The sequence below is a fragment of the Asterias rubens genome, chromosome 4 (assembly GCF_902459465.1).
Source record: "Asterias rubens chromosome 4, eAstRub1.3, whole genome shotgun sequence".
Classification (NCBI taxonomy): Eukaryota; Metazoa; Echinodermata; class Asteroidea; order Forcipulatida; family Asteriidae; genus Asterias; species Asterias rubens.
In genome coordinates this window covers 21,891,872-21,918,604 of record NC_047065.1, presented here as the reverse complement: position 1 = coordinate 21,918,604, position 26,733 = coordinate 21,891,872, and the positions used below count along the sequence as shown (strand labels likewise).

At 41.3% G+C, this 26,733-nt stretch overlaps 3 protein-coding genes across 4 annotated transcripts; all 3 read right to left on the bottom strand.

The window, feature by feature from the left end:
- Nucleotides 1-291: 291 nt before the first annotated feature.
- LOC117289095 lies at nucleotides 292-5,665 on the bottom strand. The gene is made up of 2 exons (XM_033770054.1): nucleotides 5,481-5,665; nucleotides 292-669 (listed from the first exon to the last, which is right to left on the bottom strand). The coding sequence occupies exons 1-2, from the start codon at nucleotides 5,536-5,538 to the stop codon at nucleotides 401-403; spliced, it is 327 nt and encodes a 108-aa protein (XP_033625945.1). The 5' UTR covers nucleotides 5,539-5,665; the 3' UTR covers nucleotides 292-400.
- Nucleotides 5,666-9,725: 4,060 nt separating this feature from the next.
- LOC117289093 (abnormal cell migration protein 13-like) lies at nucleotides 9,726-14,550 on the bottom strand. The gene is made up of 4 exons (XM_033770051.1): nucleotides 14,207-14,550; nucleotides 11,591-11,953; nucleotides 10,459-10,566; nucleotides 9,726-10,177 (listed from the first exon to the last, which is right to left on the bottom strand). Exons 1-4 carry the CDS (start codon nucleotides 14,280-14,282, stop codon nucleotides 9,810-9,812), a joined length of 915 nt encoding a protein of 304 aa, XP_033625942.1. The 5' UTR covers nucleotides 14,283-14,550; the 3' UTR covers nucleotides 9,726-9,809.
- A 1,331-nt stretch (nucleotides 14,551-15,881) lies between these two features.
- LOC117289094 (low-density lipoprotein receptor-related protein 12-like) lies at nucleotides 15,882-26,139 on the bottom strand. Of its 2 annotated transcripts, none has more exons than XM_033770052.1 (4): nucleotides 25,943-26,139; nucleotides 18,323-18,706; nucleotides 18,016-18,120; nucleotides 15,882-16,418 (listed from the first exon to the last, which is right to left on the bottom strand). In XM_033770052.1, exons 1-4 carry the CDS (start codon nucleotides 26,028-26,030, stop codon nucleotides 16,252-16,254), a joined length of 744 nt encoding a protein of 247 aa, XP_033625943.1. In that variant the 5' UTR covers nucleotides 26,031-26,139; the 3' UTR covers nucleotides 15,882-16,251. The 2 variants fall into 2 exon arrangements, with proteins under 2 accessions (XP_033625943.1, XP_033625944.1); XM_033770053.1 differs by having other exon boundaries at nucleotides 16,317-16,418; nucleotides 18,016-18,110.
- Nucleotides 26,140-26,733: the final 594 nt, after the last annotated feature.

Genomic DNA, 26,733 nt, shown 5'->3' with positions numbered 1-26,733 from the left:
CGCTCTCATAAAATAAGTTAAACCGTAAGGTTTCTCCAGTGCAGCATCATCATTGGTTGTTGAGGCTGACCGTACGTGGGCGGCTGTAGCCTTTAGTCAAGGCGCACGCGGCACACCGGATGGCACGCACAACCCCAAAAATGTAACGCACGAAAAAAGACTATCACGGCGAGCTAGCGGCTTCGCCCTCGCGGTGATAGTCTTTTTTCGTGCGTTACATTTTTTGGGGCTGTGCGTGCTATCCGGTGTGCCGCGTGCGCCTTGGCTAAAGGCTAGGGCGGCTGCTGACCGTAACCGGTACCGGGTTGCTGACCGTAACCGGGTTGCTGACCGTAACCGGGTTGCTGACCGTAATCGGGTTGCTGACCGTTATCGGAATGGTCGGTCTGATGGCTCTCACTTAATACGTCACACCGTAAGGTTTCTGCTGAGGCCGACCGTACGCGGGCGGCTGCTGACCGTATCCGGGCTGCCCATGCATGATCACGTGGGTTTGTGGCTGTTGTGGTGCGGCTGCAACTACCACAGTACTCGTGGTTTTAGAGCTCTTACAGCAACAGTGATAACACATACATCCACAGCATACACAAATCAGTATTGCACCGACCACGATGCCCAGGATGATGGCAACCATCACCCCAATGCCCCACTGGAGTAGACCATTCTGTGCTGTAAAATGTAGAAGAATAAAGAGTACCTTAGTAATGTTCATAGTGCAGGAATAACAAAATAATGATTCGTTTTTTTTGTTTTTTTTCTAAGAGAGGTTTGATTGCGGTAACAAAGGCAGTGGATAAGCTATTGGTAGTAACTCAAAACAACTCACGGCATAAAACTTCACTTGGTAACAAGGTAATGGGGAGAGGTTGATAAAACCAAGTCGTGAGTTTGTACGTTTCAAAAAAAGAGTTGTTGTTTTTTCCGGCAATGCCGACCAAGTGTATTGCTGCTGAATGCAGATAAACACTTTTTGAAATGTACCAACTCACGACTTAGACGTACATGTACTTTGCACGTGTGTTTACTATACGCATTGCAGGCAAAGTCTGCCTCGATTGACGTCACAAAAGGGGTAGGCGGAGTCAGCCCCCCAAACAACTTTATATATTTTTTAAACATATAAACAATTACTAAAAAAATTATTTTATTGTTCGTAAGCATATACTCTTATGTTTGAAAGAAAAAAAATTCTATTTCCAGGTGACTTTAAGCATCTGAAAGCACACAACTTCGTGTGACAAGGGTGTTTTTTCTTTCACAGTTATCTCGCAACTCCGATGACCAACCGAGCTCAAATTTTCACAGGTTTGGTATTTAATGCATATTATGTTGAGATACACCAAGTGAGAAGACTGGATTATGACAATTACCAATAGTGTCCATTGTCTTTAAAGGCAGTGGACACTTTTGGTTATTGTCAAAGACTAGCCTTCACAGTTGGTGTATCTCAACATAAGCATAAAATAACAAACATGTGAAAATTTGAGCTCAATCGGTTATCGAACTTGCGAGATAATAATACAAAGTTGTATGCGTGTAGATGGTTGATTTCGAGACCTCAAGTTCAAAATCTGAGGTCTCGAAATCAAATCCGTGGAAAATTACTCCTTTCTCGAAAACTATGGCAGTGGCACTTCAGAGGGAGCCGTTTCTCACAATGTTTTATACCATCAACCATCTCCCCATTACCCGTCACCAAGAAAGGTTTTATGCTAATAATTATTTTGAGTAATACCAATAGTGTCCATTGTCTTTAAAGGGCAAGGGCACAAGTGCATTTTCTCGTTGGTAAAAAAAAGGGCACCTGTGTGAGGAAAGAGCAGTCAACTCCGTTGCCTCATTGAAGTGTCAGGTCTGTAACACAATGTGGTATCTCTTTTGAGTAGTTTTGATCGTGTGTTGGTTTAACGACTCAACTCGATCAGTCTAGACGATGTGACCTCTGACGTCACTCGAAAACCATAACATGATTTGCGCACATACCGCTGGGCAAAACCTTTGTGTTTTTAGCAGCCAGCTAGACTAGAAAGTGTATGCAATCTTACCATGACTAAGCGTCTTTTTACCCGGCGAAACATGACGTATCCAGTAATTTGTCGAAAGAGGGCGGTTTGAATGTAAACATAGGTCACATCGTCTATATTCTGATTGTGTTCAGGAGAAAATTGGAACTCAGTTGTTGTGGGATGGTGCTTTGATAGGTTATTTTCTTGTTCTACACTGTAAACAAATTGGGTAAAAAATGCCCAACTTTTTACCCAATTAAGGGCGAATAGTGAACTCCTCCAACTTTTGGGCAAAATATTACCCATCAAAGTTAGGCACTCTGAATGCCAAATAAACTGCGCCAATAAAGTATCTAAACACTTACAAATGGTAAGATTTATCGGAACCTGAAATAGTATACACAAAATTAATTGTTCGTTTCTATTCACCGTTAATTTCTGCACATTTTGACTTATCTTGTGTTGCGCTACGATGTTGTTTGGTGGATTTATGGACACTTGAGTGGCTTAAGGTCGAATTTCAAAAGTTGCAAAAGCCCCTATTCACCCCAATTCCAGAAGGGAACTCACATAAGCATCACACTCCGACAAAATCAAGACAAAAGACACAAACTCGTTTCGTTTATATGACCATGAAATTAATTGCCGTATATTTAACTTTAAAACTGCTGATATCCTGTCCCCCATTCTTGGTATGTCCTCCATCACACTGTCCTGAACGCCAAGGAGTCGTCTTCTCATACTCTCAATGAGACCTCTGATCTGTCCCTGGTCAATCCCCTGCCATTTACCGATCAGGATGCGTCGCAATCCCTCAAGAGTGGTGTCAGGCTTGATGGACTTGTTCACTTTCTTCTGCTGCAGAAGTCACCCTCGGACGGCCACTCCTTGGCAGGTCGTCCACATTTCCCTGAGCTTGGTAGCGATTCCACCATTTACTGACCGTCTCTGGTGACGTTGTTATCTGATGAGCTGCAGCTTGCATCGACGTACCGGCTTCTATCAAACCAACGATCCGTCCTCTTTCCTGTTTGGTCATTTTGAGCCATCTTATCTTGAAACACCTTTCCTTGCTTACCATTGTTGTATGCCTCCCATCTTTGACCCCTTTGCTTGGTTACTGACAACTATTGCTGATGTTCATCGCAAACGATTTATCCAACACGCGACCAAAAAAAATCATTTATAAAAGGCGGGCAAAAGAAACGCTGATCTTACTCGTCACAAAACAACGATTTAGCTTGAATAGGGGCTTTTGCAACTTTTGAAATTCGACCTTAAGCCACTCAAGTGCCCGTAAATCCACCAAACAACATCGTAGCGCAACACAAGATGTGTCAAAATGTGCAGAAATTAACGGTGACTCGAAATGAATAATTATTTTTTGGCATACTATTTCAGGTTCCGATATATCTGACCATTTGTAAGTGTCTAGATACTTTATTGGCGCAGTTTAATTGGGTAATATTTCCTCATCAATAGTTGGGTATATTTTGATAACCAACAGTTGGGTAATTTTTTGTTTACCCATTTTCTGGGTATTTAATACATTATCAATAACCCACTAGTTGGGCGATGATTTTATTAATGATTGAACCCTTTTCGGTGTAAATGGTGAATGTATTTAACCCTTTGATTTACAGTTTCTTCTGTGATACGTCATACAAGCAGGCGTAGAAAATATATTTTCCACGATGGCAAACGGTGGTGAGCTGTGACCTTCCAAGGCCTTGGCATCTCTCTCAAAATCGAGAGGGTGCTCAGTGGTTCGTAGATGGTTTGGAAGGTTAGTTTTTAACTAAAATTCAGTTTGTTTGCTGTTCAGTTGTTGTACACAGTCGTGACAGTTGCAGCGCAAGCACACGCATACATGCCACAACCGGCGTTGCACATAATGGCATGATAAAACTGAAACTAAAAACTGAAACTAAAAACTGAAACTAATTCAACAGTAGTGTCACTTTGTGGCTCCCTCTGCAACTGTCACGACTATGTACGACTGAATAGAAAACACAACTTCATATTTAGTTGAAAATTAACCTTCAAATTTGATCTATATCTACTGGAAACCCCGCTCGTCACAGCCACTCCTCCACTCGCCATGTTGGAAAATATCGTTATGTTTTTTCATACCTTGCCCAACTTTTGGGCAACTCTTTGATCGTAGTGCGCATGATCGGATGATTTTGACCAACTTATGTGCATCATTTTAACCAACAATCGAAATTAACTAAAATTACCAAAAAAGTTGCTCCATAAATAAACAAAAGTGTAACCAACAGTTATGATAAATTCAGATTACGAATTATTTGCCCAACACTTGCCCAAATTTTGTTCCGCTTTTTAAACAAAAAATTGGCAAACAAAATGTTTGTCCAAAACCAATTGGTTTTGATGGCCAATTATCGACCAATAATTGTTGAAGTTACTTTGCCCAACAAATGATTTGACCAACGTTTTTGCAGTGCATTTATTTCTTTGTTTTGGTTGTGAGGCCATAAGGACTCAAAGAAAATAACATTTACTCACTAATCTCTTGCCAATATATAACCCAATAGAGAGAACACTTGAACAATGAAGAAAGTTTCAGTTTTCAATGTGGGAGGTTTTCACTCTAGTGAAAATTATTCCAGCGAAAACCCAATTCATCTATCTGCCCTGGATTGGGTTTTTTAGTGCCTGTCTGACTGTGCGGGTTATTACGGCATAATTAGTTTATACAATAATTATTGTTATTTATTATTGCACCAGCAATAATGAATGATACCGTACATGAATGCACTCTGTTGGATCGCATGGATAAGAATTGGTCAGAAATACCAAACCTAAAATAATACAGGTCCCCTATCGTATGGATTTGTTTCACTTAGCTCTTGTCTGAACAGAAAACAATTTCAGGTGCTGTTTAACGTACGGAGATACATGCCATATTGCACATTATTTATATTAATTGTAAGCCTGCTGCAGGTGTTTAAACAAAGTCCCCCAACAAAATCCGACTGCACATGAAGCCGACTGAACATGAAGCTGCAGTATTTTAATGATTACTTGGCATAATTATGTCAAAACTGGGAACTTCGAAACCCGGAACATGTCAAAACCTGGCACATGTCCCAGCATAGCGCCCTCTGGTGGGCATTCCCATGACAACCAGTATATGGCTGTCTTTGTTTGTTTAGATGATCTTCCCATAAAGAAATTCAGAAACTCACAAACGATAGTAATTTTGAAATCAGCATTGAGACACAGACGTAAATTTGACATTATTTATAATAGGCCCTATAATGCATGTTGATTTCTAAAGTATCCATTGCGTTCCTTTAGCAAGGTATACGAAGTGCTTTTGGACACTTCGTACCTTCTTTACAAGAAACTTCGTACCTTCTTCAATTATACCTCGTCCATGAAGGAATCTCGAATCTAATTCGGTTAACCGAAGCATCTTAAAGAAAAGATTAAAGGAAATGGTTTTACCTGATGCGACGGATATCTGGGCCGCCAGAGCTAGGAGAGACACAATCTTGGTATTCATGGTGAATTTAAAAAACACATCCAATTCTAGTTGACTCTTGAAGAAAACGTCCACTTCTTTCCTCTGGATGTCGATGTTGTGGGTGATGATTCTAAGATGGTAAACTGAGAGTTCTAGTTGGTGTTTACTGAAGACGTTCACAAAGCAAGTACACCCACGGAGGAAGAAACCATTGTAAACCAACGGAGATTAGGCCAACAACAAAAATAACATGTTTAGCGTCCCCCCTTCCGCTTCCTTTTTAGGCCGCCTCCTTTTTCTTCCCTTTCTCGACCCCCCCCCCCCCCACTCGATTTTGTTTTTCTTCATAGAAAAAGGGTACTACTTTCACGATCTCATACGAAAACATATTTTTTATAAAAAGCCCAGCCATTTTGTCTTAATGTGTCGTTGAAAAAAAAATCATCCTCCTTAGTTTTTTAAGACAGAACTCTAAATAAGTCCTTTTTGTCGGAGGGGCCTTACTGAGAAATGTACGCGAACAAAAGATGTTATTGACGTGTTTGGTACCTAGTCTACAGGACACCCGTGTGTGGCGCTTATAACGCTACCCTTATAATACACTATTAAGGTTTGGATCAATACGAGGAGCTTTCACTAACCACGTCTATCAACCTTTGTTAATAAGGAACATTCAATCATTGGTGATTGTTAATTTCTTTTCCCGAGTATTAGTTTGGATTCGTCAGGGCATTGTGTCGTGGTCAGGGTATTTATTGTCAAAGGTCACGATAACAATATAAAGATCATGGTGACTTGAACAAAAATAATCATAAAGTTGTAAATTTTGAAGAGAAAACTGTTTCTTAGTGGATTCTGATTGAGGAAGACATGCTCTATCAAGTGATTTTTATTTCGTTGATTTCTTTTAATGATACATTATTTCAAAAACTGGGTCAAACGTCACGATAACATATTTAATAATACAGTGACCTACATTTCAGAAAATTTGTTTTTGACAAGAAAAAATTGATTTGAGCATGCAATTCTCAAAATTTGCAAATACCAAATTCTGGTGCAAGACGTTTCTCGTTTTTTTTCACGCACAGCGCGCGTCTTGCACCACGACTACTACGTCACAAAACAATACTGATTTGGGGTGCACCACACTAAAAAAAAGGAGAAAACAGAGCGTCGAGCTCATTATAATTGTGTGCATCCTCAAAATATTTTGGTTGTGGTATAAACTGTGCCCAGTTGTAACCCGAGGGTAGACTGGGCCCCTGTCTTTATCCGCAAGGATAAAGACAGATTGCTGCCGCTAGATCCAGTGATTCCCATTGGATACAATGCACGTGCAGTGACATAGATGCCCAAACAGACACTGCTCTCAAGTCCGCAATTGAATTTGGCTGCGTATGTGAAACGACAGAGGTCAAACTACACGCCGGTTTTTGGCCGCTCTCTTGCGTTATTCATGAGCCTCGAAGAATAACCGCAGACGTTTAGGCTAACCCGGGAGTTGTTGACTTCCAACTTGTATTTTGGATGACACATGAGGGCCTACTTATATAGCTACTTATATATGGCTACTTATATAGCGCACATGTTTGTCAACCAGTGACGCTCCTGGCGCTGTCATACAGTATTTCCTGCGAGATGTGGGACTACGTTTGAATTATGGTAGTCTGGTTCCCTGACCAAAGATTCCTTGACGTCTCTTGTTAAAAATCTTAGGTCTGGTATCACACACGGTTAAAAATAGAGCATGACGCAACTTGTCAGGGTCGGGGGTCATCTCCAGGGAAACCATGTCTGCACGTACGTACTACTAGTTGCGATAACGATACCCTCCTCCCAACGGCCGCCAGGCCGGAGGGTTACGAGATTATTTTGATCGTGAATTAATGACAATCTGGTTCAACACGTATAATTTCGACAGCTAGTCACCAGATTTTGCCCCATTTTTACCACTTTTAAAAATCATGAAACTAAATCCTCAATCAATGTCTAATGAACACTCAAGTCAAAACACCTTATTGAAGAAAAAGGACAAAATTTACCAGATCCCGGAGCGATTTCCCAGGTTTACATATTTTGAACTTGTCGCATCGCTTTGCAAACGCTTTATTTAGGCACAACACCTGCATTGGCAATAACTGGCATAAAAACTCCTGGATCTACGGCGGCCGACAGGACTGACATTATGAGTCCGTACCGAACATCAACGATACTGTCCGAATATTGACGACAACACGTTCGGAACATTTCGGATAACTTTGAAAGAGGAGGAATTCCTCCTTTTTGGTCACGTGATTTTGGGTGATACCGGATCGACCCTAAATTCGACAGAGCCTAGTCGGAGATTTTTGGGTCTGGGAACCAGACTAGAATTATGGGACCTTATTCCGATAGCACCCTTTACAGTGTGCTCTGGCGCAATTTGCTGCCGATCGGACCAGGAACACCGGGGTGAACCCCTTCTCTTTTAGATAAGTGCACTGGGTTCTTTTACATGCGTTACATAACACATGGGACCAACGGCTTAACGTCCCATCCGAAGGACCAAGCAATGGTTAAGTGTCTTGCTTAAGGACACAAGTGTCACGGCTGGGGATTTGAACCCACACTCTGAAAATCAGAAAACACCAGAGTTTGAATTCGGTGCTCTTTACTGCTCGGCGCCGACACTTCCTATTATCAAGATTGATGCTCGGACGTTTGGAAAAAACTACACTTGTGTATGGTTATTTTGGCTTTTTTTTGGGGGGGGGGTGCCTGACGGGCCCGGGGGACTCCCCGTACTAAAAGGAGCAGAAGACTAAAAGTTCGAGAGTACCTGAAATGTAAATGTCTGTAAACAGCTGTGAGACTTCTATGTATTTTTTAATATTCAGCATTTTGCACTGTATGCTATGGGAGTTTATTTAGTGGGGTACACCCTTTGTGGTGATGGAGACGGCTCATGATTAAAAAGGGGTGGGGGGGGGGCTTTTAACGTGGTCGTTGACGTTTTTGTAATAAAAGCAAATGAGAACAATTTTAACTACAACTTTTTATTTACTTTTTACATGTATTTGTGTATACTCAGAAGCAACCCTACAAAAGAGTGACAATAATTATTTCTCTTAATATAAAAAAATAAATGAGGAGTAAAACACAAAGTATACCTTACACAGATAGCTGATGCACCCTATCCCTCAAGCTTCCGTATAAAATTTGGAGAAAAACTTAGAAAGTCAATGTGCTCTCTCCTGTTCATGGCAAAAGAAAAAAATACAGATCACTACCCAAAACTTTACTTTTTAGTAGGCCTATTATGCGATTGAGAAAGTTTGGTGGGACAGTTAAACACTGAGGGTGGACTTGGGTTCCATACATCAGAGATGTATAGGGTGCGTTCGTTTAGCTTCCCTGGGTCGACCCCGGTGTGTGGTGGTTTTTTTTTCCCAGGACGAACGTGGGTAATTATCCGCACACGTTCGTCATGGAAAAAAAACTGCCACACACCGGGGTCGACCCAGGGAAGCTAAACGAACGCACCCAAGTATTGGGAGAGTTGCGACAACTTGGTAGTAGAAGCCATGTCGCGCCCATAAAAAAACACATTGCGAACCCAAGGTGCCAGACTAGTCTGCCCATCGGGTTGTGATGCATTTGGATACAAAATGGCGTCCAGCACCATGTCGCAACTCTCCCAATGCACAGCTCTGACGCGGAAGAACAAAATAATTGTAATTACTTGTTTCTCAAATCCAGCTGAAAACAGAAAGAATGTGGTCTTCAAAAAAAACGTTTTTAACCGTTTGTTATAAAATGCATATGATTAGAAAGATATTTTAAAAGTAGAATATAATAATTCACAAAAGTATTACTCGAAATTGCGTGGTTTTCCTTTTACCTCGACGGTCGGCCAATAATTATGGGACGCAAATGTTTGACTCCCATAATGGGAGACTTTCTGGGACGATAGAGGGCAGCAGACTTACCGGGTAAATCCATTGTTCTCAGAATTATGCGCATGTTCAGAACTACGTAAACAATGGAAATTTACCCGGTATGTCTGCCGCCACCTAGCGTTGGAAAGTCTCCTATTGGATGACCGTGTTAGTTCGCAAAGTAAAAGGAAAACCACGTAATTTTCGAGGCAAATGTGTGTGGATCATTGTATTCTACTTTTAGAATATCTTTCTAACCATATGCATTTTATGACGAACGGTTACAAACGCTTTTCAAAGACCAACTCGACCGATCCAAGGCAACGTGTTCCTTTAAGCGTTTCGTAAAAAAATGGGCTGCTGTTTAAAGAAAATGAAGAAAGTAAAGAATGACTAAGGTTTCTCTACCAACGGGGCCGCTTGCTCTCCATTGGGTTGGCCGAACGGGGCGGCGGGGTTGCCGTACGGCACCGTAGTGGGCTGCCCGTACGGTCCAGGCTGGCCGTATGCTGGCGGTGGCTGGCTGTACGCAACCTGACCGGCTGGCTGCTGACTGGCTGAAGTCATTACCACGGCGTTGGAGCGCTGGGAAGCCGAGGTCTTACAACACACGTGGAAGCAGATACAACCGATACAGACACAGATCAGGACGATAAGGGCAATAATAGCGATAATGATGGCGATGATAATCCCGATTCCCAAACGCAGGAAATTATTGGCTGTGCCGATGGCATCGTCAATGTCAATGTCAATGTCAAAATCTGAAACATAAATGACAGTTTTTGTTAGTGTCAAAATAATCTAATGGGGACAAAATAGCACAAAATGGCATAACACGATTAAAATGGATTAGCATAAATATAACATAAACTAGAATAGAATAATGACATAAAATCAATCAGCATAAGTCAGTCAGTCTGTCTGTCTTTCTATCTGTCTGTCTGTCTGCATTGCGTTGAGGACATAAGTGCATACGACACTGACACTATACTTTGTGCGGAAGCATTATCACTACGGCTAAATGAATGTATTTTTTACTTACCGTAAGGTTCGTCACTGGCATCGCCGCAGTTGTCGTACTGATTATTTTCCAGATCGCTATCAATGCACCGGCCGTTGTTGCACGTGAACTCGTTCGAGCTGCAAAAACCTAAACAGAGGGTTAAAAATACAAATGACGTCATGTGAGTAGGGCGCCCTCCTAGAGACTAATATGACGTAGACTGGTCCCATGTGTTAATCCGCAAGGATTATAACGACAGGTCTAGTGATTCCATTGGATACAATGATCATTGTTATACCTCGGTAACAAACTGTGAAGTTTGATTGGTCGAGAACCAATCACGTGCCGTGCAACAAATAAGCATGTATCATGGCTAAAGATGCGCGCTACGCGTAATGCACAGCGCGCCGGGTATTACATGAAAAGTGATGTACACCGGTGTACATCACCTTGATCGTTCCCACAGTTGGTCGATTTCCAGCGCTGTATGAAACACGCGCGGGTTCGAGGGAACTGTCAGGAGTTGTTCCTTGTTCGTCTGCTAATTCAACAATGAATACTCTGTCGTAAATGTTTAAGATTACAACAGAACTTCGAGAAGAGGAACATTAATGTTACCCAGGTATAACAAAACAATTGTTGCACGCTGTGATTGGGGTCCATGGGTTTTGTACACCCTCGGGGGGAAATGGCACCCTCGGTTTCGCCTCGGGTGCCATTTCCCCCCTCGGGTGTACAAAACGCCATGGACCCCATCACAGCGTGCAACAATTGTATAATGTTACATGGCTCGGACCAGGGTCGGGTAACATGAAAAGTGATGTACACCGGTGTACATCATCTTGATCGTTCCCAGCTTTGGTCGATTTCCAGCGCTGCGTACGAAACACCCGCGGGGTCGAGGGAATAGTGATGAACTGTTTTGTTAAAAAGCCATTGGACACTTTCGGTAAACAGTATTGTCCAAAGGCCCACACTTCGTGTATCACAACTTATATATAAAATAACAAACCTGTGAAAATTTAGGCTCAATCGGTCATCAGAGCTACAATTAACTGCGCTTCTACCGCAGAGTGAGTTCTTAAAATTGGTCTCAACGTTTGGTTCAAGGGGTCTCAACGACTATAGCTTGCTCTAGTCATCGTCAGGAGACTGATCTTCTTATACTTACCCGTATGAAAAGAAGTGTACGCAAATGAGAACCCCGTTCTGTCAATGGAGCTGTCCGTGGTGAATTGTAATATGAGGCTATTATTCACAGAAGTGATGTCACCAGGTACAGCCGTCCCGCAGAGTCTCCGGATACTGGACATGTCACTATCGAACACTTCTAGGTAGTCCGTAAAACATGTGCCAAAACCCGAACCCTCAGTGTCGAACTTCTCGAAGGTTAACAGGATCCGGCGACCCAGGGAGGCTTGTACAATGACGGTGCAGTCCACGTTGGATGCATAATTCAACCCGGATTGGGAGACTAGTGTCCCGCCACCGTCCCCCACGTATAGCACGTCATTGCATTCATTGGTCAGGTACTCTGAAACGAGAAACGAAACCAGACTCTATGGTGATATAGGTGTCTAAAGTGCTATTCACACGACAGCATTTCAACCTGGGTCCCTTGCTTAATTTTAGCATGTGGCAATGTTTGACAGATCCACAATCGGGTCACTTGGGCTTGTGGCCCGAGATGCACTGACGTCACCACGAGAAGGGTGAGTGATCGTTCAATTAGCTCATCAGGGGCTCACCCGGATGCGATTTTTGTTTCCAGGAAGATCGTCGGAGGGGGGGGGGGGGGAATTATCTGCCAACGTTAGTCCTAAATAAAAAATACGCCACCCGGATGAGCACACCGAGGTCGACCCGGGGAAGCTAATCGGACGCTCCCAATGTGGTAAACGTGTGACCAACGCCACGTTATGTCACACACTTACCAGAAAATATTCAAAACTAGCACGCAAATGGCTTATTAATATTATCCAGATAACGCTGAAAAAATAGTGACAACATAAGTTGGCTTCACTCTGAGGTCTGTCCAGAGCACACTGCCCTTTTATTTTGGAAGGCTAGATTGTGAATAATTAATGTGTTTACTTCACATATCAAATCACTGAAAACGGGTTTCCGTAATATTGTTCTTCTTATTGGTTTACATGCTAGTTCATGAAACATTTCAAAAGTCACCGACGGCAAGATGCTAAATTGAATTTGAATTGCAATACATTTTTTTTCTCAGTTTCGGTCCCCAACTTTATTGGAAAAAGAACTTCACTGGCTGCCGATCATGGGAATAATAACCTTCCATTGGTGTTTGTGTATAAATGCCTTAACAACACAACACCTGCTATATCATCTTGCCTATCTCCACACCGGCCTGGCCGCTCAAGCCTTCGCTCAGCATTCAAATACAGTACTTGCCCCATGGAACCCTTACTCTGTCAAGCTTTTCAAGTAATTCATCAAGTCGCACTTTTTCTCATCATTTTTGCTTCCCATACCTGGGCCCAATTTCATAGAGCTGCTTAAGCACAAAATGTTGCTTTAAAGCAAAAGAAAAATGCTTAGTAAAATCAGATTACCAAGACTCCACTCAATTGTTATGGCAAGAAAACAACAGCTAAATACCAGTCACAAGCAATGTAAACGGCATGAAATTTTGGCCAGTAACGTGTGTAAAATAAGCAAGCTATTTTCGTGCTTAAGCATTTTTTTTTGCTTAAAGTCACCTGGAAATATAATTTTTTTTCTTTCAAACATAAGAGTATATGCTTACGAACAATAAAACAATTTTTTTTAGTAATTGTTTGTCACGATTTATATGTTTAAAAAATATATAAAGTTGTTTGGGGGCTGACTCCGCCTACCCCTTTTGTGACGTCAATCGAGGCAGACTTTGCCTGCAATGCGTATAGTAAACACACGTGCAAAGTACATGTACGTCCAAGTCGTGAGTTGGTACATTTCAAATCACAAATAAAAGAAGAACTTTAAATGTAACAGTTCTAGCAATGTATGGCAAACAGTTGAATGTATAATCAGATCCAGGAGTTTGAAAAATCAATAAAGTAATCAAGTTAAATCAGTTAAGGAACACTTTAATTTTTCTTTTACTTCGCTTGAACTGCCATGAAATGAACAGTTGTCTTAAAGTTACATCTGATAGTCTTTCTAATCTGTCTCTTAGGTCGGTTCTCAGGTTTAGGCGTATCAGTTTTTGTTTGAGCTGTAGGCACTTGATCGAATGGTTTCTGAGACATGTGTTGTGTTCATGAAAATGTAACAGCGCCCTATTGTGACGGCTGTAGTACAGAACGCCATGTTGGAATAATGTAAGAATTACAAAGGATGAATAAAGAAGTGTTGTGTTGAATTCATCTACATCTAGAACTGTATTACTTGAGATTACATACGCGTGTACATAACAAAATGATCACGAAGTTGTGTGCTTTCAGATGCTTGATTTCGAGACCTCAAATTCTAAACTTGAGGTCTCGAAATCAAATTCGTGGAAAATTACTTTTTTTTCTTGTAAACTACGTCACTTCAGAGGGAGCCGTTTCGCACAATGTTTTATACTATCAACCTCTCCACATTACTCATTACCAAGTAAGGTTTTATGCTAATAATTATTTTGACTAATTACCAATAGTGTCCACTGCCTTTAATTAATTTTGAGTAATTACCAAACGTGTACCAGTGCATTCAATGATTAAATACTCTTATGGAAAATACATATTAGTTTATTAAAAAATACATGTTTCTGTATGAAGTCTTTTGCTATTCTTACCAATGCTGTTTGCAAAGTCGGTCATCAAAACGCCAAGAAACACCACGAACACCAAACCACACCTTGAGCATGCCATGTTTGGACCACAGTGTATACTACTAACTAAATTATTACTAAAACAATTGTCGGGTGTTTCTGTTTTATAGGACCAACAGGATACGCCTAGATGTTTCTGTCCTTGCAACTTGCTTCCGGTTTGAGCTCATTTCCTGAGTGGTGTAGATTTACACATTTGATGGTGCACTGTTTTGTAACACACAGTGCATAACGATAGGTCCTAACTTGGCACTAGTCCATTGACTCTGTAGGAATTATTAAAAAATTGAGGCTAGTCCTTAAAAGCACTGGACACTATTGGTAATTGTCAAAATCCAGTCTTCTCACTTGGTGTATCTCAACATATACATAAAATAACAAACCTGTGCAAATTTTAGCTCGATTGGTCGTCGGAGTTGCGAGATAACTATGAAAGAAAAAAAAAACCACTCTTGTCACACGAAGTTGTGTACTTTCAGATGCTTGATTTCGAGACCTAAAGTTCTAAACTTGAGGTCGCGAGATCAAAGTCGTGGAAAATTACTTCTTTCGCGAAACGGGAGCCGTTTCTCACAAGGTTTTATACTATCAACCTCTCCCTATTACTAGTTACCAATTAAGGTGTTATGCTAATAATTATTTTGAGTAATTCCCAATAGTGTCCACTGCCTTTAATTGGTTAAGTAACTTGTTCTCACTCGAGACCAGACTAGTCCTAAAACTTTGACACCATTGATAACTTTCAAAGACCAGTACTATCACTTGGTATATCCCAACATTTTATTATGCACACAATAACAAATGTGTGCAGTTTGGACTCAATTGTTCGTCAAAGTTGCAAGAAAATAATGGCAGAAAACACCCTTATTGGGTCCCAGTCTTGACGCTTCGTCCTTCGGATGAGACGTAAAGCCGTTGGTCCCGTGTGTTGTGTAACGCACGTTAAAGAACCCTGTGCACTTGTCGGAAAGAGATAGTGCCCCCCGGTGCTCCTTGTTTGATTTGCAACATGTTGCGCTACAGCATCTTTCAAACGTAGTCCCACCACATACAATGCAGGAAATACTGTATGTTAAAAACACCAGGAGCCAATCAGTTATATATTGACCAATCAAATCAGTTATTTATTGACCAATCACATTATTCTCATTTATTTGGCGAGGGGTATATCATTATACATGTACAGCCACCACCCAACCCATCCACACACACGTTAAAGCATTAATTTTTACTGCTCTAGAATTGCAAGAGTCGAATCCCACCCGAGTAACATGCCTGTGATATTTTTTTCACAGGACTCGGAAAAGTACTGAGTATACAGTGCTGACACACATCGTTGTATGGGTAAAAAAAAAAAAAAATTAATAATCTTTATCCCCGATGCAAATTTAACATCTATCATTAATTTTTAGGCAATCCTCGGTTAGTTCAATAATGAAGAAAAAAACCCTAAAGGTTTACAAATACATTTGAAAGATAACACATGAACGACAGTGTGGAACCTTGTGTTGTTATAAATTCGTCTGTTAAATGGCCACGTTGCCTTGGATTGGGCGAGTTGGTCTAAGAAAGGCGTTTGAAACCGTTATAAAATGCATGTTCTAAGAAAGGCGTTTGAAACCGTTATAAAATGCATGGTTAGAAAGATGTAGAATATAATTATCCTCACAAATATTAAGCCTCGAAATTGCACGGTTTTCCTTTTACGTCGTGAAATAACACGGCACTCCTATGGAGTCATTTTTTGTTTTACTCCACTCAACCCCAAAAATAGCAGTTTGTGTTAATTCGCAAAGTAAAAGAGGAAAACCGTGCAATTTCGTGGCATATAAAAGCGGAGTCCGGAGTCCGGGTCAGTTGTGAAATTCTGTGTTTGAACCAGTCTCCGGGTCAGTAGTCTTGCCCAGCCCAGGAAATAGGTCAGACCAACGGGAATCTGGGTTAATTCTGACCCGTGTTTTTTTTCCCCCTGAAGAATCCTTTAAGCATACTGTGCACCATTTTTCTGGTCAGATGACCACTGGGGTTTGTGGTTGTTTGCTGCTCTTGCAGCAACAATGGTAGCTGAGGCAGCCAATGCAGACACACAGCAGTACTGCACCCACAACGATGACGACAAGGATGATGATAAATACAGCTATGCCCCATTGGAGTATGCCGGTCAATATGTCATCCACTGATGAGTCAGGAAAAAGAAAAATGGAATCAATCGATTGACATTATTAGCCATTTAGAGGTATGGTGGACACTCTTTAAGAGTGCACTGTTTGGATTGGGTGCATAAAATGGCTTATTGCTGTGTCATGGCCTAGCGGTTAAAGGATTTGGGTACTTCTTCAAAATGTCCATAGATTAACATTAAACTTACAGGGTTTGAAGATAATGATAGTGGAAAGCTTCCCTTCAAATATTACTTACTGAGGTGCTGTAGTTTTTGAGAAATGAGTAAAACAATGTCATGAAAATGTTTGTTAATGATTAAAATAATTTTCATGACATTGTTTTACTCATTTCCCAAAAACTACATCACTTCAGCACGTAATATTTTTAGAGAAGCTTTCTACTATCATTATCTTCAAACTGTGTAAGTTTAGTGTAAATCTGTGGACACTGTGTTTTTTTGTCCTACAAAAGTTACATAGACCCTTTAGGAGCACTAGATTCAAACTCTGTTTTTTCTAACCAGCACAGTGTGGGTTCGAGTTCCCAGTCGTGATACTTGTGTCCTCACAAGCAAGACACTAAACCGTGATGGGATGTAAAGTTGTTTGGTCCCGTGTGTTGTGTAACGCGCGCTTCGAAAAGAGAAGTGGTTCGCCCCGGTGTTTCTGGCTTAATTTATAGGAGCAGATTACCCCACAGTTCATTGTAAACCATTATGCATGGAAGGAGTTTGTCTCATAACTAGTCCCACGTACCTTGCAGGATATGGTTTCGAGTCACAGTCGTGATACCTGTGTCCTTAAAAAAGCACGGCACGCGACTATGATTGACACTATGCTTCGTCCTTCAGATGGGACGTAAAGCTGTTTGTTCCCAGTGTGCTGTGTAACGCACGCAAAAGAAAACTGTGTACTCTTACGAAAGAGAAGTGGTTCGCCACGGTGTTTCTGGTGTAAAAATTTGGAGCATATTGCGCCACAGCACCTTGATAACCATCACATGATGCATTTATGCAGAGTTATGAGACACAATCCCTATTATAACGTCATATTTCAACAAGTCCGATAATAACTTGCAGGAAATGCTGTATGTTCCAGTGCCAGGGGCGAAACTGAGTGACTGATATGCACACTATTATAAGAATATGATTATTATTTTATGACAGGTTTTTGTGTTTGGGGTGTTAGTGAGGGGGTGCGGTGGTGTTGATGTTGGGTGGGTGGGTGTGGTATAGTGGTGTTGGGGTTGTGTATTGTTGGGTGGTTGTGATAGTGGTGTTCTGATGGTGTTGGTGTTGGCTGGTGGGGTTTGGGTGGGATGGTGGTTTTGGTGCTGGTTTTGGGTGGGAGTGGTGGTCGTGTTGTGGGAGGGGTGTCGTGGTGTTAGTGTTAGGTGGTGTTGGTGTTACGTGGCGGTGCTAGTGGCGTGTGTTTCGGGTGTGTATTGTGGTAGTGGGTGGGTAGGGGTAATGGTGGTGTTGGGTGTGGTGTTGGTGTTGGTTGGGTAAGTGTGGGTGTGTTTTGGGTGTGATGTTGGTGTTGGATTGGTGTGGAGATGGTAGTGGGTGGGTGGAATATTGGGGAGGGGGGTTATTGTCGAGGGATATTTACCAGATTTGTCGCTTGAGTCGCCGCAGTTGTCGTATGAGTTGTACTTGAGATCCTGGTCAATACATCTGCCGTTGTCGCATTTAAACTCAGATGAACTGCAAGTACCTGGGTAAGACATAAAACGCCCTTAAAGACACTGGGATGGATTTCACTAAAGAGTTAAGTCTAGTCTTATCTCGAGTTAGGACGAGTTACTATGGGGATGTGCTGTGTCGTCATTCCTGATCCAGCACGCCATTGTTCCAGATTAAATTTTAACACGCAAATGGTTTATTGAAAATTTATATTACTTCACACAAAATCTCACCCAAGGAAAAGGCCGTATAGGCAATACGGAACCCAGATTCTACCGTCTCATTATCCGTCTTGAACCGCAGGGTGATATGGTTCAGAGATGACGTGACTTCGCTCGGAGTGTTCGACGATCCGCAGACCGTCAGCAGCTTGTCCCGCTCGTCGGTCGACAACCCGTTGTAGATCTCGAGGACGTCGCCCGCTGAGCTACACGGTGCCGCCCCGTCGATATCCACCGTGTTGAATGTCAGCAGTATCTTCTTCGCGAAGAAGCTGGTCTCAAGGGCGACATCGCAGTCCAAGTTACTGGAGTAAAGCGGGCCGGACTGAGAGTACAGCAAACCGCCCAATGCTTCATCGATGTCGATGGTGCGGCCACAATGCTCGTCCAGAAAATCTGTTAACCAGAGAAGGGGAACGGAAAATTATTATAGAAAGGTTTACGGCGACACCTCTCATGTAATGATCATCTCTAAATGAGGTTGGGTGGTTCTGATTAGAACCATTGGTTCCAACTCGACGTTTCGATCAGTATGCACTAATCACCTTCTGGAGAAAAAAACACACACACAAAACTGTCAGTTTAAGCTGGTACTTGAGCGAATTTGTTTTTACCGGAATGTTGTTTAAACTTGTTGTCAACATGTTTGATTACCATTTAAATGTAGTATTGATATTTGTACACCTCCAAATTGTTAAATGAGGCACCACACTCAAGGTGTTGAAAAACTAGAAACACTTCCGCTGTTAGCGGCGTGCTTCGAAATTAATACTTTGACGTCATGGGTGGGAGTTTGCTTAGTTTATGCATGTCTATATCTCTATGCTGCAACAAAGCGGCTATACAAATTGGAGCTCCACATCAAAACGACGTAACATAAGTGATGAAGTTATTGAGCCCTTTGTGAGTCTTTCTGAAAAGTACTGAAATAAGGGTATTCCAAATGCTTATTTGTACACAACTAAAATCTTGTTATACTCGTGTGAACTCATTTTCCTTATTTGTTGACAACATTTATAAATGAATTCAGCAAAGATCACGACTTGCTGTTTTCGTTCACGTAGGTCTTTAAAAAAAAAACAGAATCCCCAAAAGAAATCATTTTGTGATGGACTATAGACCTTTATTACGGCGCGGCCATTGACGTCATTCGATGGGCTCATCCAGGTCAGCCCCCAGTGCCCTGCTTGTGGAGTAGGTCCTTGGGGGCTGGCCCCAGGTAAACTACGTCACACTACGACAGCGGTGAGTGGTTGGTCGTTTAGCTCTTGTCAGGGGCTCACCTGAGTGAGCTCTGCGGGTTAGACCTAGGGGGAAGCTAAACGAACGCAACCAATGATTTCATGTGTGGATGTGTGATTGGGTGCGTTCGTTTAGCTTCCCTGGGTCGACCCAGCGGTGTTCACTCGGGTGAGCCCCTGACAAGAGTTAATCAAACATCACACTCGCCCTCACGTGGTGACGGCATGCACCTCAGGTCACCCCCAAGTGACCCACTCCACAAGCAGGGCACTGGCCAGGGTGAGCCCAGTCGAAGCTATCTTCGAACGTATCGGGGCAGACCGGGTCGACCCAGGGAAGCTAAACGAACGCACCCTTTATATGATTGGTGTGATCTGACGTTTGGCAGCAGCTGAACTTTCCGGTCCTACTAAAAGCCGACAACTCGCCGACAACGCCGACAACAAGTCCAGAGCGCCGATAACTCGCCGCCAACAAGTTTTAAATACCTCCAAAATGGCCAATAAACCATAGATGTATTAGAACTATATGTGTTCTGTAATATAAACATAAAGTTAATGGAAAAACTTCACAAAAAGTGTGAATTTTTAACCAGAAAAAAACTTCACTTGCACGAAAAGCGGTCGGACGCCATCTTGGCTTAAAAACCGTGTTTGGACCAGACCATTATGATACGGGTAGATTTAGCACTTGTCAACAACAGAGGGCGGGCTTCATGTGAAGACCTTCACTGCAGTGTGCACAGTGCATGACGCCCGCCCTCTATTGCTAAGTCTGACTCATCCGCATTATAATGGACTGGTCCGAACACGATTTTAAGCCAAGATGGCGTCCGACCGTTTTCCGTGTACGGTCAGTTTTTTTTCTGGTTAAAAATTCACACTTTTCGTGAAGTTTTTCCATTAAATTTATGTTTATATTACAGAACACATTAGTTCTAATACATTGAGGTAATTAAAACTTGTTGGCGGCGAGTTGTCGGCGCTCTGGACTTGTTGTCGGCGTTGTCGGCGAGTTGTCGGCTTTTAGTAGGACCCGAACTTTCGGTCGTCTGCTGCGTTGGATGTAGGTGAAAGGTGAGGATGGACGGGAATTGACATATAGACTTGAGGTCACTCTCCGGTGTAAATCACGAGTCTCGAAGTGTGACGTCAGATGGCTTCTTCTTGACTTGGAAAAAGCATTCGATACAGTTAATCACAATATCTTAGTGGGTAAACTTAAAGCAGTTGGATTAAACAGCTCTGTTGTTTCATGGTTTTCATCATACCTGTCTGAAAGAAAGCAGCTGGTTTCTATCTCTGGTACTGAATCTAGTTTACAAACTATTACATGTGGTGTCCCACAGGGGTCTGTCCTCGGACCCCTATTGTTTCTAATTTATATTAATGATTTGGAGACGGCTGTAAATTGTAGATTATTAATGTATGCTGATGACGCTGCTCTTATTGTTTCTGGAAACAACACAGGTATTATTGGAAAAATGTTGACAACGGAATTGAAATCTGTCTGTGATTGGATGGCTGACAACAAATTATCCTTGAATCTCGGAAAATGTGAAAGTATTTTTTTTGGTCAAAAACGTCGATTAAAAACATGTTGTGATTTGAATATTCTCTGTAATGATAGTACTAAGATTAAATCTAAGTCTACAGTTAAGTACCTTGGTGTTGAACTTGATCAGGCACTTAGTGGCGAAATGATGGCTGCCAAGGTAATAAGCAGGGCTAACGGCAGACTGAAATTTCTGTACCGTAAGGCCAAATTTTTTGATAGCTCGATCAGAAAACTGTTGGCATCGGCTCTGGTTCTGTGTCACTATGATTACTGTTCTTCATTTTGGTATGATAGCTTAACTAAACACACTAAAACCAAATTACAGACTTCCCAAAACAAGTTGACTAGATTTGTTCTTAATCTGAAGCCAAGGACTCACTTAACGGTAGATCATTTCAAACAAGTTGGTTGTCTCCCAGTCCAGAACCGGATTGATCAATTGAAACTATGTAGTATATTTCGTATCTTGACTTCCTTGGCTCCGGATTATTTTAAAGATTTTTTTCAACTGACAAGTAGTACTCGCTTCTATAACACCCGATCAAATCACTTTTCTTTTGATATTCCCCATCATCACAGTTATGGTCAACACTCCTTCCGAGTTTCTGGGGCAAAGTTATGGAATAAACTTCCCATCATGCTCCGGAACACAAATTCATCCCTAGCCAAATTTAAAAAAACTCTCAAACTGCATTACTTTGATAAGTTGCAGCTCCAGGAGGATGCATTGTTTGTAGTCGGTTAATTTATTCTTTTTTTCATTAGAACAGTACTCGTGGTGACACAGTGGCCGGGCCAGGTGACACGAATCAATTTGTTTGTTGTTGGGTGTCTTGGTCGCCTATTCCATTTGTTTTATTTCATGTGCAATTTTCTAGTCATAGTTTTATACTTGTATTTTAATGTGTCTTCAGTGTTTCTGCATTTTTATTTTGTATAGAGGACCACAATGGAAATAAGCTTATTTTAGCTTTTTTGTGTTATCCTCGACAATTCCTCAGATTCAAATGTCTTTTCCCTTGTATTTTTTATCTGTTTTTGTCCAATTGTTGTATTTTATAGAATTCTGTGGAGATTGTCTAATAAACAAACAAACAAACAAACAAATGTAGGTCACATCAAACTAGTTCCAAAACATTCGAACTCGTCCTAAATAAAATTGTAAAGCGGGTATGGTCTGGCTAGACCATAGAACCATAGAAGTAGTCTGCAGTTTTACAATAACTACCCTGTGAAAGTTAAAGCGACACATTGCCTTGGATCGGTCGAGTTAGAGTCTATGAACTATCCGGTCATTTATGGAGTCAAAAATTCTACTCCACAAAATGGCGTTTCGTGTTAAGGAAAAACATGCAATTTCGAGGCATTGTGTGGATCATTATATCTTCTTTTAAAACATCTTTCTTACCATATGCATTTCATATCGATTGCTTTTCGTAGACCAACTCACCCGATCAAAGGCCCCTTTAAATCAAGCTGGTTATAGTTCTCATGTCGGGGCACACTCATTGTGTTCAGTGATGATTTATCACGGGTAATTCTTCGGCAAAGCTAATGAACCGATTCAGTCGTCATGCATGGACGCAAAAAAAAAACTCCCCGCAGATTTAAATACAGGCTCAAACACAAAAGTCACTATTCAACAAGTTCAACACGTACATCAAATATTATCTTCTGTCAACACAAAAGTCGTCCTTCACAACTATTTCTTTATTCCGAAATATATATTTATCAAAACGTGTGAAGCAATCTACCACAGAAGACCAAATGGGTCGGGTCTCGGCTCACAATAATATTGTTTTCCTCAGTGACATCCATAATTCAGTTCCAATGGCGACACTAGCTTTGATCAAGGCTTTGAAGGAGTTTTTAAATATTGTATATTTTATTGTTTTCATTTTTATTTGATTTGCGCCGCGCTGCTGGTCCGAGCTACCTTCCAACCGCCCGCGCCTCATTGTGAGCTGTATGCGTGTTTGTCGCCCTGACCGCCTCCGCATGCGGAGAGTGGTATGAGTGCGGATGACCTGGGCCCAAATGCATGGCTGTACCTACGTAACCGCTAAATTCTGCTCTTACGTTCACGATTCCCCGCATAAAAATACGTAAAAGCGCCGAATTTCTGTGTCAGCCTTGTATAAAGCGCAAGGGAAAGGGAAAGCACAAGGGAAGGGACTGGCTTGACCACAAGCAAGAAGATGGAAACACAAAGGACAACATCAAGGGTAGGGAGGTGGGGTAACAAAGTAATTAATTGGTGAATGAGGCCCAGGCTAAAAGGCTATAGGGAAAAACGAGACGGCAAAACAAAAGGTTTACTAGTCGTTTCCTTCTTGGATGTTCAGACCATGGGGTTGAATGGTCTGGAGGCGTCTAATCCAGAGTTTCTCCCTACTCAAACGAACAGTCTCTCTGTGGTTGCCTAGTTGCCTTGTATATAAGCGTATAATAAATAGTCTCTGTCACTAAAGCTATAGGGGCCTGGTAATCTTCCACCAAAGTTATTAAAAGAATTTGCATATGAATGCAGCAGACCAGTGACAGAGATAAGAAATGCCTCCATTATTCAATGTAAGGTTCCAACACAATGGAAAGAGGCAAATGTCATCCCCATTCCAAAGCAAAATGCCCCCTGTCCTGGACAAGCTGCGTCCAATATCTTTTACCTCTTGTCTAGCTAAGGTAGCCGAAGGCAGAATTTGCAAATGAGTTTAAATGATGCAATTCAATCTAGTATTGACCATAGACAATATGGTAATCAGAAGGGAAATTCAACAACACATTGTCTCATTGATATGTATCACCACTCTGTCTCTGCTGCTGAAAAAACCTGGGAACATCAGCACCCTGGTGCTGACTGACTTCTCAAAAAGCCTAAGTCGATTTGATAGATCACATCATTGTTATCAGGAAACTATTGATGTTGGGAGTTTCTCCCAGCCTAGTGCAGTGGGTGGGTGAGTTTCTCACCGACAGGAGGCAAAGAGTGAAATACAAAAGTGTTTACTCTGACTGGATTTGTTTAACTGGGGGAGTGCCACAGGTTACCTTAGTTGGCCCTGTTTCTATCTTGATCAATGATGATCTAAAATCATCTTTGTGTGATTTTAGCAGACCAACAGTGTGGAAATATGTTGATGACCTGACTATTGGTGAAAACAGATCAGTTGGGGACAAAAGTAACATGCAAGAACATATGAATACATTGCAAGAATGGTCTGATCTAAACAAATTAAATCTAGATCCTTCAAAGTGCCAGGCCATGCAAATATACTTTGGCAAAAACGAAATTCCCGATGTCAGCCTGAACATTTCTGAACAACGCCTTGAGGTTGTCAGTAAAGTCAAACTACTTGGTGTTATGATAAAGGAAGATTTAAAATGGGATTCCCAGGTAGAGAGTATACAAACTAAAGCAAACCAGAAAATGTTCATGTTGCGTAAGTGCATAGCTCAACTGTCTTGAACTTCTGAGCGTGTACAAAAGTTATATAAGGCCAGTGCCAGAGTACGCAGTTCCATTATTTTATTTATTTTATTTTAATTCTTCGGACAAAAAAAAAGCAGCAAAACAATAAAACAAGCACAGGCCGTCCAGGGCAGGGCAAAAGTCCAAAAACTGTCATCAAAAAAGATGTGCTCTCCCAGACCTAGCTCATAAAAAAAATACACATTATATACTATACATTAAACATTCTAAAATTGCAGTAAAAGTTTAAACAAAAGATGGAAAGTAAAAAGCAATAACACAAACGATAAACACATGCATGTCCCACTAAGAGACAAAGTTATCAAATTGAGATGATCCAAAAGCATGTCTGTAGATACATCCTTGGTACTCGGCACACAACCCACCATGAATCCCTAGCAAAACTAAATTTGTAACCTCTTCGTAATTACTTGGTAATTACTAAAAACAATTATTATCATAAAACCTTACTTCGTAACAATTAAGTAATGGGGGAGGTTGGTGGTATAAAACATTGTGAGAAACGGCTCCCTCTGAAGTAACGTAGTTTTCGAGAAAGAAGTAATTTTCCACGAATTAATGATTTCGAGACCTAAGATTTAGAACTTGAGGTCTCGGAATCAAGCATCCGAAAGCACACAACTTCGTGTGACAAGGGTGTTTTTTTCTTTCATTATTTTCTCGCAACTTCGACAACCAATTGAGCTCAAATTGTCAAAGGTTTATTATTTAAAGCATATGTTGAGATTAACCAAGTGAGGAGACCGGTCTTTGACAACCAATAGTGTCCAAGTAGTCGTGCGCTGTGATTATTTATACACACATGACGCATAGAATTAAGGCGTCTTTTTCGGAGTGAATTTGTGTGCGGCTGCCATGAGCAAGGCTTTAAATATGTTAACAGAAAGGTGTCGAAGTCCATGTGGAAAGTTTCAGACAAAATATGAACTATGAAAAATTACAATTTGATGAGGGCACTGGAAACGGCATAAAGATGATATTGGATAACGTGTGAGGAAGTTGCATGGATTTAGGACTACCACTTTTTGTCTGAAGCCAAGTTAAAAATGGGGGCGCGGTATTAACATAACATGATTTACATGCCACCCCTGACTATTGGCACACTTGACTCATGACTGGCCAAAAGTGTCTGAATGTTTCCAAGTGTTTTAAATGCTCTCTTTACGTAGTAAAACAAACCAAAATCATGAACAATTCCCAGAGTTTTTTTTCTGTCAGGGCTAGTGGTAGAACCATTCCATTGATTTGATTTTACCACAAAGCTAGGCAAGGCACTGATGGTTATTAGTGCTAACAATAACATACATCGGTGAAAGGAGGGTAAAACCAACTCTCGATCTTACCTATTCCATTGACAAACTTTTCCTGGCAGAACACCATCAGAGTCACCAGGAACACGAAACCACACCTTGCTGAACAGAACATCTCCATGTCTTGTCTATTAGGACTGTCTCCTTCGTATGTAAAATGTGGCGTGGAAAGTAAACGTTGTTCTCAAAGTTTTTTCCAAGAGCACTGCTCTTCTTTTTTTATGGTTAATCTTCGGTTTGACGGATCGTTGTTGCTTTTAGTTGTACACGATCGTCACGACCGACAAGCTACAGTCTGCTGATTAAAGAGGCCGGTTCACCTTGGTTTAAAGGCCATGGAAACCTTTGATAATTGCCAAAGACCAGTTTTCTCACTTGGTGTATATATACCGACATATGCATTAAATAACAAATCTGTGAAAATGTGGGCTCAATTGGTCATCAAGGTTAAAAAAGAATAATGAAAGAAGAAAAAAACAGGCACATTTTTGCACAACTTTTTGGGCTTTCAGATGCATAAATAAAAGGCTTCCGCCGAAGTTTTTTTATCTTGAGTGAGAAACTTCCCTTTTTTTTCAAGAACTACGCTACTTTATAGGAGGGAGTCGTTTATCACAATGTTTTATGCTATCAACAGCTCTCCATTACTCGGTGTACCAAGTAAGTTTTTATGCTTTCAATTATTTTGAATAACTAATCAACGTGTCCACATGCAGTACCTGTAATAGAGATGTTTTGCGTCAGTTGAAGAAGTATTTAAATGTTTACCTGGACTGCGCACAATACCATACCAGGGGGTAAACCAACCCATTATTTTGTTGTGG